The 14,224-nt window shown below is 39.2% G+C and overlaps 1 protein-coding gene across 1 annotated transcript in view; it reads right to left on the reverse strand.

The window, feature by feature from the left end:
* DNAJB11 (DnaJ heat shock protein family (Hsp40) member B11) overlaps nucleotides 1-14,224 on the reverse strand; it is a 162,167-nt gene that overhangs the window by 57,763 nt on the left and 90,180 nt on the right. The window contains exon 4 of the mRNA XM_085648709.1: nucleotides 5,278-5,410. Within this exon, the coding sequence (XP_085504835.1) occupies nucleotides 5,278-5,410 (133 nt within the window). The remainder of the gene's footprint in view (nucleotides 1-5,277; nucleotides 5,411-14,224) is intronic.

Consider the following 14,224-nt stretch of genomic DNA (forward strand, 5'->3'; position numbering starts at 1 on the left):
GGACTGGAATCTAGAGAATTCTAAAGTGATTCTGGTATTTTACTGACCTCTGTTGGTAGTTTTCTATCAAGAAAGTTAAATAGAGGCAGTTGCCCAGTAAAAAAAGTCCTTAAGCGGAAGCAGACAAGTCCTAGGGCTGATCTCCAATGCCCACAAAGTACATACACATATAAGTATATAATAAGCAAATACTAAAGTACATACAAGAGGTCTCGAATGCTCGACCTAACAAGACGGGTGTATAATTTTGTTTTTAGAAAAATACAAATTTATGTAGAAAAATTCATTTAAAGGTTAGGGTACAAAAAAGCAAATCACATGCATACATAAGTGAATGAGACAGATCGTTTACACAGCAGCAAATTTCTCAAAAACACTCGTTATAACCCATTTCAAATATTTTGCAACAAGGAGAACATCACTGAAACTACAATGAACATCTCGCCAAGAGGTTTCTTTGTGCATGGAATTGGGTGAGGTTGTCGATGTTTTTGTCTATTTGTTCTCATCTATAAGACCATCTTCAGGACAGAATGTTCATAATGTGAACTGAAGTCCCTGGATTACTGAATAAATACAATCAGATGGTATTTTAGTAATCTGAAGCAGATGACTTCATCAAGTCTTCTTTTGTATATAGGTAGTGCTCGCCGCAATTATTTAATTCTACGGGCTATGGGACACCCTCACTAGAGAAATCTTGAGCAGGTATCCCAAGTATGCTATGGAATTATTTCCATCTTGTGAATTTGAACTTCTGTTTCGAAGTTAAAAATCAGGAGATTTCTCACACAGTTCATAACACGGATAAAAGTATTCAATAAAGTTCAGCAGTTTCCTTTAGATTAAAGGACATGGGACAGAAAACAAGGGGTTGGCCAGAATGCCTGATCTAATATGATTTGCTGGTTTGACATCCATTATATGTGAACTATGTTGTAAGAGATAAGAGGAAATATTCATAAATGAAATGTGCTAATTAGTAGACAAAAGCATTTACTCATCTTGGTGGTTTGAAAATAAATGGCAAAATGACAAAGGTGAAGACTTAATTTTTTTTACAATATGTTCTAAATGTACATTTTTATTTTAGTACTAAAACGTTTGATTAAAATGATAATTTTGCTCTAGTATGTATTTCAGAATTTCGTCCTCTCTTTACTATGTAAATTGCAAATATTTGCATGGATTAACTGATAAATGTACCTGGTCAGGCCTAGCAGCCATGATGATTTATGTGTGATAAAGCTGCTATCTAGAGAGAGGAGGAAGGGCTATACCAAATTCAGAGATGTTAATGAAGGTCGATTATCTGATGTCACACCATAGTATGATTCTTGGAGAAATTAAATATCTTTATAACAATATTTTAAACATTCAATAACTATTTTTTTCAGTTATATTCCAAATGTTCCAAATTAACAACTCACAAAGTCAATAGGAAACTTCAGAATTTCTGTCATGAACTGGGAAAGGGGATGTTTCAAGGTGGTATCACTTTCAGATTAATGGGATTAGCCATTTTCTTTGAGTAATCATGGCATTAGGCCAGTGGTTCCCAAACTGGGGTCCGGGGACCCCTGGGGGTCCCCAAAGCCTCCTCAGGGGGTCCGCGACTACTTTGAAAATCGAATAATAATAACAGATCAATAAAGCGTAGATATATAAAGAGGCTAAATGTACAATTCAACATTTTAAAACATACTGTAAATGTGAAGGAATTTGATGCTGGAGGCTCAAAATTAAATTGGTATCCTCAGATTGATTTGCGGGAGCAGTGCAAGTGCATCAAACTGAATATAGTACGGATGATGAGCGGCGTCAATTGAATTTAGAAAAGCTCCAACAATTCTATTAAAATTACATTTTGATTTCTACTTTAATTATGTTTTCTAATTAAATAAAATGTGTTATTTGTGTATTAGTAAGGATTTGTTTTTGTATTTTTGTGTATTGTTTCGTGATGCAAATCATGAACATTGCTTAGGCCCGGTCCCTGACTTCCAGTAATGACTCGTGGGGGGTCCCTGGGTTCCAGTAATGATTAAGTGGGGGTCCCCAGAAGTCAAAAGTTTGGGAACCACTGCATTAGGCTATTAGAGGGAGAAACTATCTCAGCGTCTAAATCTTTGTGTTGGCAGGTTTCTAATTTCATTGATCGGTACAGTAATACTGCTACAAATTAGCAGATTATATGGCATGTCAAAAGAATTTAGATTTATTAGCAAAACGGTACACAGAGTTGATTTATAATTTACAACGTGATGAGCAGATATTAACAGAATGGGAAAAAGAGTCAAGCATAAAGCTTGAGAAAATGTAATTGGTTGACTGACCTCTATTAGACATATGTATTTACAGAATGCAAATTTCTGAATATGGTGCTCGTATTATAAACGTGAATATCATGTGGAAATAACATTAGCACATGGTAACATACGTTCTGGATCTGCAAACACAAATACATTTTTGGATAGTCATTTTACACTTTTTTTAAACAGATTGGTGGGTAAAAATTGCTTTGATGGAATATTCTGTGGATTTTAGGATCTGTTAAGATAGGTAAAAACATGTTCTTTTTGTTTCAACGATTCCAATTGCAATACGTTCGGTATCACAAAGAACATGAAATCTATGAAGTTACTATTGTACAGTAAAAGTAAAAACTGCTAGACTTTGATGTCCAAATATGCATATGCGACGTAGGTTCAGTTGGAAGCAATCTGGTGGTATATAAACCTTTGAATGACATAAAAATGACTATATTGCATGCAGTTTCTTCACTTTCGGCTTTAGGGTTAAAATACATTTGTGTGTCCAGCTTTTAAGGGGAACAAGAGACAAGAAGTACTGAAGAACGGTAGGCCTCTGAGCTTGCAAGCACACTTTTCACACGAGTCTTTAACCCCAATTACGCACATGTTGGGGTTTCCTAACTTAGGTTGAAATCCAGGAAGCATACAAATACCCACTGATCTAAACCTTTAAAAACTAGAGGGTAATTACAGATAATAAATATTAGCATTCCAGGGCTTCTTACTACCAGTTATAGAAAGAGATTTCGGTTTGCATCACCAGTAGTGGTTTGTTAAATTCCTGGTTCTTGGTAGATAAGGGTAGCACAAGCACTCATATCTTTGATTCTGACAAAGGGAAGGACCTGGAAAATGGTAAGGCTCATCTGATAAATAAACGTCTTTGCTTATATCTCTATTTGCACTTGGAACATGGCTACCAACTATCACACATTATTATGTAAAAAGAAAGAGGCAGAGGAGGGTTTCTCCAAATCCCTCTACAACTTGTTCAATGTTCCATAAGGGCAGAGATTTGCGGAAGTGGACACTTATTGCTCTGCCAGCATAGGACAACAAACCACATAGCGTGCCAGTGACCTTTACAAGCGATGGACTAATCCACTGCTACTTAGATCAAGCTTAGCCCCCCGCTAAATAAGCCAGCAGGCTATACAGCCGAAGGTTCCATACACTATGCACCTAATGAGGACACCATAAGTACAGCTCAATAGCAATACCCACCACCACAACGTATTCCCTGTTACTACCACCCCTAGCATTCCTATCACAATAAATCTGTGTGTCATGCACTTCCCTGCCCATCCATGACCACTTTCTAGTTAGCGACTACCTGCCTGACAGCACTATCCACCCCTACCCACTTTTCCACCTACTTTCCAATCATCTTCTATGTCACAGTTATAAGTCAGACATCACTGCCAACTCCTGCCCTCATCCCGTCCAAAACTGCCTTACACTCCTTACAGTGATCGAAGCAATAAACACCTGTCAATTCCCCCACTATAGTCTCATTCTAAACTAGCTCAGAGACATACTTGATGAACGTATAACATCCAATTGTCCAACCTCTCCCCACTCCTCCGTCCAGTTACATTAAGCCTAAGAGTCATGCCGGACCACCTACCAAATCTCCTCAAGACTTTCCATGTCAAAGCAATTGTAACTCAACATGCTTACCTACTTCTCTGTTCTACTTTTAGAGGTACCCTTCCAAGTCAGGTTAAGACAGGCTGAGGGTCCTGGCCAGCCACTCGTTGACTTCATAAACCTCCTCCTCCACCTTAAAAGGCATAGTGATCATTCCCAGATGGAACTTGTCACTTATATAGACACCTACCACTCTTTTACGAGATGCAATGATCCCTCCCTGACAATTCTGTCCATCTCCCGGACCACCTTGACAAGGTCGTCTGTATATATCATTTGTTTTTTACAGACATGTATACCAACCAATTTATCAAACTACAAATAGAGTTGCAAGAAAATGTCTGAATGCTAAGTGAAGGGGTTAACATAATATAAGTGTAAATATTTATATTTGTACATGGGTGCTGGATGCAAAACAACAAGGATATGTTTGAGGAGAATGCTGAAAGGCCCTTTTTAAAAAGAGGCATTCATGCAGTTTCTCACCTAAACAAGTCTTCTGCCTAAGGAAAAGCATAAGCACCATGCTGATCTGGAAAAACATTTGAATTGAAATGTTTTTGATAAGTGCTTGCCTCACCAGGCTTTTTTTCCCCACAATGCCATTGGAGCCAAAAGATACTGTTGAAACAAAAGTTCTCAGTGTGTAGCATTAAATACTATGGCCAGTGGTGAATTTCTCACCACCACTATGTTTCACATCCATCCTAGTTGGATTGATGCCTCAGGTTTGTGTAGCTTTCTCAATAATGAGTGCCAGAGATAAAAAAAAGAACGAAATCTGCTACCTGGCAATTGCTACGCCCTCAAGTCGACTGCTAATATGTCATTGGGTACTTGATGTATATATCCCACAGCTATCTACCTATGTCTTCCGCAACTCGTATGTAAAGCGGTCTGATACCCTAAAGGGTCATGTTCGCGCTATACATAACTTCAAATAAATAAAAAAACATGTGGTTAGGTTTCAATCTAAAACTTTCCAAAAACAACTATAGGGCTGTGAGATAATGAGGCACATTATAAATGTCTGTTCTCTAAATATTCTGGGAAAAGTTGGGTGTAAGTAATTTGCTTACAAAAAAACATAATATCTCTGTGAATATTTTGAAAGCAAAAAAGAAACCAGCCCAAAAGGTCCTAGTTTTAAGGTAGGTATATAGCATGCCTATCATATACAACAGCCTTGCTTAATTATTTATATTTGTTCCACAGCTAGAACTTGTAGGAGTATGATTCCCCCTGGGAGGTCCATAATTTACAAGCCTTTACAGTCCCATTTTATAAAGGTAGATAAATTACACACACTTACTTCTACAAAGTTCCCAGAATATACTTCTTCCAGAGTTACTTCCAATTCCACAATAATGTCACTTCCTCTTGGAATGTTCCGGTCCTGTTGGCGTGGGTTTCCACCAAACATAAAGCCAAAGTCCCCAAAAAAGCTGTAAAGAAACATTTGTAGATTAGAACACTGTTTTGGAGAAAATCTACTTCATCATAGTAAATCTATATTTACCCATGCTTGGTTGTTGATTATTCTGAAACAACTAAAAAAAAGAAGAAGAAAAAAAAAGAAAAACTCAAAATAGTAAACTACCCCAAGTAATTCTTGGCTACAGTCATTTTTAGAAGAGAGTCCCCTAACATGGTCATTTCCTCCAGAACCTATTGCCAAATTTGAATGATTACAGAAATGTGTGACAGACCACAACATGCTGCCATGCAGGAGTTTGTTTCAAAGTTCAGAAAGCAAAACGTTGCTGATCTATGCTGCTTTGACAGCATTATCTTTGGTGAACGGAGCACAAGGACAACCAAGGAGGAGGTGATTTGTCAATTGCCAGGAGATGGGATGCATGACAATATCAACTTTAGATGTTCCACTTCAAAACAGCTTCACCTTATACAAGACTGTAGCCCGCATGGCAAATTAGGCTGTGACAGACGCAGTTGTGCTGACAAATTGGGGTGTGCGGGTTCTTTGGTTGGGTGGGTTATAAATACAACATTTTAAGGAGCCTTGTGAAAATTAGTGGCGAATGGTGCATTTTATGTAATAATGGGCCCACACTAATCATTAAAACTGGATGGAATTACAAAACAAAAACCTTTACAAAACGGTTTGCAGCACCTCCCTGAAGCACACTTTGGGAAATTAACACATTTTAAATAACAGTGGAGGAAACCTGGATAAACAAAAAAAAAAGGATGCACATGGTGTTGTATGCACCAAATTGGAGCGTTAACTAAAGACTAGTTCACAAACTGATCTAAAGGCGTGGGAGGCTCTTTAATAGCTTTTAAGAAGTACATACATGAGGCATTTTGATTTTAAAACTGTTCATTACAGAATAGTGTAACAAACACGTGCATAAGCTACAGTTGAAAGGACAGCGTTCATCACTTACAAAGGTAAGAAGCTTATACAGTAAGGAAGGTGATGTTGTGGAACAGGGTCCTGACAGATGTTTCCTAGTGGAAGATGTACATCGTCTATGACTATCACCACACAATCCTTAAGGAGAACCAAAGACCTGATCTACTAGGAGCGAGGTTGCAAAATGCCCTGTTGTCGATTTTGTAATGGAATCTATGCATTAATAGTCACACTGCAAACTCTCGGGTCGCAGTGGGCCACAGAATGAATGGCCTAGTTAATATTAATTAAGTCAGGTACCTACTGCAACGCTTATGACTGGCTACAAAAACAGGGATGGTGGCCTGCAAATAACAGCAGAAACGCCATTTCGGTGTTTGCATTCCTAAAAAAGAACAGATTTAAAAAAGTTTTTTAAAAAGTTTGTTTTATTTTTACAAGCAGTCCATGTTCCTTAAATTAAAAAAAAGTTACACGTTTAGGAAAATATCATGGGGTCCTTTAGATCACTAAAACAACAGGTGAGAGGAGGGTCTAAGGGAAAAATAATTTACAGACCTACCCAAGTCCAAATCCCCTATTCCAAACTAATGCAAAAAACCCCAGTCCCTTTTTTGTAGTTGCATTCCTTTAGATCACTGCCTTCATCCCAACTGAGACTGTTGGAACAATACACAAAGGGAAGTTGTTTTGTGAATCACTTACCACCTGTGAAGGTCAGTAACTGGTCATGGCTTGGGATCACAATGACAATTAGGAGGTAACGGTCCTTATCATAACTCCTCCTAACTGCGATTTGGAATAGATTACTGAACTTGCAACTTCGAAAGGCCTTTCCGACTCGCAAAATGGGTGTAATTTACAGAACAAAGGCTCTTTGCAGTTGTAAACCCTGCAGCTTTGCAACTCACAAGGTTTAAAACCACAACAGTGCTTTGTACATCCCACCCTGGATTCTTATATTCCAAAACCTCTGAGCCAGGCTAAGTGCATCACTGGTGCTGTATGTGGTCAAAATACATGTCTGCTGCCTGAGACAACACACATGGTCCTTTGAATAATTTGAAATAAAATGTCCGCACAGATAAATAGGGTGTGATAAGCAAATCTGCCTCACACTGGTTGTGGCGCGAAGGACCATTACTGCCTTTGATTTACCGCCATACTGTGCAAGTTTGCGAAGTAGAGACAGTTGTGGTGGATAAAACATAAACGTATCAATGCTAAAACAGAATTCTCAAATGAATGCACCCCAATTATAAGTACTAAAGTATACAAAAAACAGATGGATAGAATGCTTGAGTTAATCTCAGCCGCTAATAAATACTCAGGGCCGCATTCCAGTCCATCGTTATTTTGCACACAATGCCACCTCAGTTTGTACTCAGCCATATGCAAATCGGTGTTGACCCTATTCCAATAGGAACAGTCCAATGTCCATGTTGCCTTTTGATTCTTTACAGCTCCAACATAATTCAGATGTGATTAGACTAGCGATTCCCAAACTTTTTAGAACTATAAAATAATATTTAGAACTACAAACTTTAGCGACGCACCTAGCATTAATGGGCATGTGGCGGGGGCTGCCTACAATAACGACCCTTGCTGGCTTGCGCATGGTCAGCTGTGTGCATTGTCAAGGAGTTGCGCGATGCCACAACCAGCACAGGCCGATAAAACATGATCAGATTTTTGAGCTCCTGGAACTTTCTCCAGCTTGTGTTACAGTCAACAAAATATGTCTATATTTTGGGGCTGCACACACCTCTCTTCAGGACAAAGGGGACTAGGCTACATAGGCAATAGTGAGAACAGTTGCTTTGAAGTTTTAGGACTGGTGTGTGTTTAGTAGCTAGTAGTTTCTAGTCAGAAGCCACATGTTCTTTCAGGACCAGCTTTACAGGCAATCAGGTAATGTTTCCCGGTTTACTTATGGCTTCCGTAAGAGTTAAACATTTAGAGAAGTCATATTTTTCAGTTCACATTCTCATTGTAATTCTGAGGACTGAGGAGTGCTTCTTGTCTACAAGTCTTTAAAAAGTAGGATACTTTTATCTTACTGAAAGGAAAATCTGGCCTCCATTTCACTATAAAAGATGGATAATATTTAACAGTTGCATAAGTTGAGCTTTTGTTCTCTCTTCTGTATTTTGTTGGTCTAAAATCTATTCGGGGACTGAATATAGGCACTTTTTATGGACTTTGATGAAAGGACCATGAATCCTTATTGAAGGCCTTCTCTGCATCCAATACCACTACGATCATCAATGAATCTAGGGGTTTGGCTCTCTCTAGTATGTGTCGAAATAGTCTTATGCTATTGGCTGCTAGTCTACCCTAAATAAAAATCAGTTTGGTGGGTTGAGTTAGTTTGGGTATAGCTTTCTAAAAGTCTGAAAGCAAGAATAGGCGCACAGAGATTAATTAATGAGATAGATTTAGAACATATAGCTTCTGGGGGGTCCTTCCCTTATTTATGTAGTACTGCTTTTGTAGCTCCTGCTACAGCAGCGAAAATTGGTGCTATTCTTTCCAAAATGAAGGAATCGTTTTTCCATGTGTGCGGTTAAGGGATCTTAATTTTTTTTAAAGAAAATTTAGTCAGGAACCGATCACGTTTGGGGCTTTTCGGTCTGTAACAGATTTGATTGCCTTGATTATTTCTAGTATTTTTTTATTGTTGCATTAAGATGTATCTTTAATTAAATGTCGACTTTCATAGTTTTTTTTTTTTAACTTTAGCATTTTTCATATTAATGAACAATGCAGCATTTATAGAACTTTACTTACAGCACAGAGCAGTTAAAGGAATAAACATGATAGGCTTTCACAAAGCATAATGGGTACGACATCAGAGCGGAATGAGTGACTGGTCAGCCATATCAATGCATGGGTAACTAAGACATGGAATGCTAGAAGTGATCATTAACAGTACCACGTCGTAATCTCAAACCCCAAAAACGCACCATCACCTCAAGACAGACACAGCAGTGCACACATCTCAGACGCATTCCATCGCACCATTGTATTCATTACTAACATAATCTTGCAACTGTAGTGGCTCTCCAATTGTCCTCTCCCACACTGACTTCGCTATGCTATGCCCGATACCATACTCATTTATCTCGTGGATGGTAACATGGAGGCTTAAGGGCACTAGAAGCGTCAGATTGTGTGTTACAATGAGTCGTGTCAGTATGCCATTCTTAAACCGTCGGCAGAGGCTCTTTCATCCGTCAAATAGAGATTTTACACCTTGCTAACAGATGACCCAGCGCCACCGGTCACCGAAAAGGCTTTGGCACACCGCAATCATAACCCAATAGTGCCAACAGAGGTGCTCTGGGCAGTGTATGTCCTGTAATGTCCAGTTTCATAGGTGCAAACATATTGAGGAATTTAGTATATTTTTCGGTAGTGATGATCATGTTGGAGTTATTGAGTTTGCGATAGAAGTCATAAAAGCATTTAAGGATGTCGGTGGTGTTGTTGCTACAACTTCTTTCAGGCCTTTTTGCCAATAGTTCATGTGCTTTAACACAAACATTTGAGATAACGTGAGAGGGTTTTCCAGGCTCTTTTGCTAATTATTTTATGGTATTTGTATTTTAGTTTCTACTGTTTATGTACATTTGGGGACCCTTTGTATAGTAAAAGTATACGTTCTAGTGTGGCATTCTCTTTTTCCAGGGCATTTAGTTTTTGATTGTTAGATTTATTTTTTCTCGTGATGTTTATCATGGTTACTCTTATTGTGGCTTCCTTGGCATCCCAGATAGTAGTTAAGTCTATCAGACTATTATCATTCAATTTAAAATAGTTTTGAGTGGCCGTTATGATTTAGTCTTTGGAGGAGACATCTGAAAGTAGCTCTTCATTAGTTTTTCTTGGTTTAGTGCATTTCATGTTATTGGGATACCTTGGTCAACCAAAATACATGAATAATAGAGAACTGTAAATTGTACAATTTTCAAATTGTTCACTATTGGAGTGTGGAAGTAATTTGCGGGTATATAGTCAATACCTGTGTGAATATTGTAGGGGATTTGAATAGAATGTGAATCCTCTGCGCATGGGATTATGAAGATGACAGACATCAAATAACTTGTGGTTAGTACATAGATTCTTTATCTGAGTATGCAATTTAGTTGATGTAAATTTGCACGTTGAAATTTTAACAAGAATACCGTCCCAGGGTAGACAGAAGTCCCCGCCTATAAAGATGCCTTCATTTTGCAGCTGCCATTTATATTTTTTGAAGGTGGCACGGAATTTGGGATAATCATCTGTGGGTGCAATGTTTACAGGATGCATGTGTTGGTTAGCTCTTAGTAACTTAACCAGGTATTTTTTTGTATTTTTCTGTGTGTTTGATATAATGGAAAGGTCTAATTTCCTTTTATATTAGTGCGTTTACCCTATTTTTCTTTTTGTTTGTGAGTGAGTATGGGGAATCCTGAATCCAATGATGCCTCTAGCGCTGGGATTTGATAACTCAGATTCCTGTAGCAGTACGATATCTCCATCAAGTGTCTGCTAATTCTTCTAAATTTAACGTATTATTTTTTTTAATTGGGTAAAGCCTGAGAAAAGTAACCAGACAAATCTAGAACTTGATGTCAACCCCTTTCCTCTCCTCCAGAGTACTAGAGCTGGGTAGTGGGGCTCACAAGTATACCCCCCACACTCAGTCATCGAGCGATTTGACAGAATTTGAAATCAAGCATTTGGTGTTTGTTGACACCTGTATATACTCCTTGAGTATGTGGTTGTCACTGATTAACTATTAAGGCTCGTATTAAAAATCACTTGCAACATATCTCACTAGTATTTTGGACTGATGTCACATTATAGACATATTTAAGAGTAAAGAAAACATTTTAATATCTGCAATATCCAATAAGAGATGAGCAAGAATTTAAGAACAATACTTTAACATTTTTTAAAATTTGTATGAATCTTAGCATTTCTCAGTGTGATCATGAAAGAGAGAAAAAGTGAGACAGTGATGCATTCAATTTTAGTACCGGACCTTGGATCCAGCAGCACATGGTCTGTCATATTGCATTATGTTTATAATGTCAGATTCTAGCTTGCCAGGCTCACTGAAAACAATTGTTGCTTTTTTTAAAAATTCTGGTAGGGTCCATAAATCAGAAAGGTATGTTTAACATTTTCAGGGTTTTATGTTGGGCCAAGAATCCGTTTATTCAGATTACTCTGTCTTTGTGTAGTCTTTCTCAATCGTAATCTTAGCGCCATTCCATGTAATAGTTTGTACTTTTTTAATTTGGGCTAGTATCTGTTCCATGTGAGGGTAGAGCAAAGGCCTGTGAAACTAAAGCTCTGAGTTGTTTCTATAGTGTGGTCATATAGGTCTGTATCTGATGTGCCCTTTTGATCTCAAAATCCTTATAGAACGTGATTCCTGAGACGGATGGGTCCATTATTCAAGGAATGCCGTGCACAAAGGTGTTTATTTTTCAGCATCTTCAGGGAGGTCTTCTATTTTGTAATTTCTCTTACCAGAACACTGACTTTCTTAATGAGTTGGTACGGTTGTTTATGTAGTGAAACTTTATTATAGTCTTTTATTATAGACTCCGCTTTGGATATTCTTGTAGTTAGGCTACGGAATTCTTTCTGTAGGTCCTGCATTTCAACCAGCAGTACATTGGTGTTTGTTTTGGTGCTACGGGCCCCATCATGTACAGATAAAAGCCTTTGTAGTGTGAGATCCATATTTGCTGCTGGGTCTGTTTTCCCCTTGACTGGCGACGGACACAAGTGGTTCAGATTTGTTGTTTGTTTGGCCGGTCTTGATTTCTTTAGGTTCTTTGGACGTGTTATTTCTAGAATCTGCCATATTGGGCTAGCGCATTAGGAGAACTTGCAAAAAGATGCTGAATTGAGAAACAGAACTCAGGCTGTTAGATTACAGTCTAAACACTACTTCTTGTGTTTGTTCTTGTATCATTTTAATTAAAGTGCACGGAATAGTTGTGGAACCATCTGGATTCACGCATTGCTGTTACATGCTAATTATGGCAAATTGGGAATTATGTTTCAGTCACTCGAAACCTGGCTGGTTGTGTTCAGTAATGTTAGGGAGTGTTCATCAGGGTTGAGTACAGTTCATTAATTAGATTTTCCAAACATAATGCAGGTATCACAGGTTCATGTGTGTTTTCATGCACAGTGTTAACAGCAAAATTGTTGTGTCCTGGCACACTAGATTGTGTTGGGTGGGTGACTGCACACATTAAACAAATATAAAAAAATACATAGGCACTTACCTGATGAACGTCCTCCTCGCTCCGGTTCCTTCTTCTAGGCTCTGCCTCCAGGGCAGACCCTCAACATCTCCCCAAACCAATCCTGATGCTTCTCTCATGCTTTTAACCAGCATGGCAGCAGCGCCAGGGTTGGGGGAGTGGCCTTTCTCGGCACTCCTGAGGACACTAGAGGACTAGGCTTGGTCTAACCCAGCTGTCATAAGACAGCTGAGTTAGAGGAGTCACAGTGCGCATGTATGGCTGGGGGTCCCAAGATGGCCAGCCAAAGGGACATGCACACTTTGAACTGCTCAGGCAGCCCCCCCTCCTCCCTGCTGCTGTCATTCAGCATGCCTCGCCCCATTCAGACGCTCGGTTCGGGACGGGTGAATGAAAAATAAAATAGTAAAAAAAATAACTTTATAACCGCTCAAACTGAGGAGCTGCCCCTGTTTGTATCATACCCTCCACCGTAAAATAGTTAAGGATTATGTAAAGTTTCCTTTATATTTTAAATTAGGTAAGAAAACACTTTTGCAGTGAATGTATTACATATCTGATCTACTCACTTCCAATCATTTGTTTCACACAATCAAGGATTAATGACGCAATGTTTGTAGCAAATTTTCACATCAAGGACATAGTCTTTCCATTTTGTGAGTGACCGGTAATTTGATCTACATACAAGCTCTATGTCGTATGTTGGGGTTTAACAATTTTATGCAGTGATAAATACCAGTATCATGACAGGATTAAGGGAGGATAATACCGGAATGAGTCTCACCACGTTTACTCCCTTCTATTATAGGTCTAACCTCCTCTTGTGCTCATCTGTCTGCGATTGCTGTGCCATCCTGGTGGGTGTGGCTGGGAGCTGAGAGAAAGATATCCCTGTTTCTGCTCCCCAGGTCACCTCTGGTGCTCAGAACAAGGCAGTGCTCTCAAAAGCAGGTGGGTATAACTTCCTGGTTTTAGATGTCAGGAGAAATACCATTACGTTTGCTATTGATCCCGTCGGCTCGAAGCACCAGGAACAGGAAGCCATTGTACACAAAATGTTAGCCATGACCACCACATGACGCATGTTTTTTTCCAAAAGCATATATCTCACGAACTTCTGAATTAATTTACATAAAAAATCTGCCTTATGTTGACATTGAAGGGGGCGGCCAAAAAGGCCATTGCGGCAAACTGAAAGAAGAAAGAGGAGCCGGTGCTGCACAATGGCACACTCGACTAAGGAGAATAATTATGATGGAACGGATGGCAGACATCTTCAGGGATAACTATAAAAATTTAGAATATAAATGGGGTCCCATGGTGACATACCTCACGAAGGGCCTCCCGCTGGCGGTCTGCCCTCCCACACTGAGAGGCCTACACCTATTTCAGTTTTAGGGCACCCAAAGGGGAATCCCCGTAGTACCCCCGGCCAACGCTGACAAAGGGGGGGCTTTTTAAGGGGCCACATGGAGGGACGTCACTCCGCGTGTAAGGGCACAGTAGTGAGCAAGGTTATGTTAAGATACAGCTTCTCCACCACAGGGGAGGGGTGTTCTCAATGTTATGCAAATACAATTCTGGCACTTCCAAGGCCAGCAAAA

Source organism: Triturus cristatus, chromosome 3_2 (genome assembly GCF_964204655.1).
Source record: "Triturus cristatus chromosome 3_2, aTriCri1.1, whole genome shotgun sequence".
In the NCBI taxonomy this organism is placed as follows: domain Eukaryota; kingdom Metazoa; phylum Chordata; class Amphibia; order Caudata; family Salamandridae; genus Triturus; species Triturus cristatus.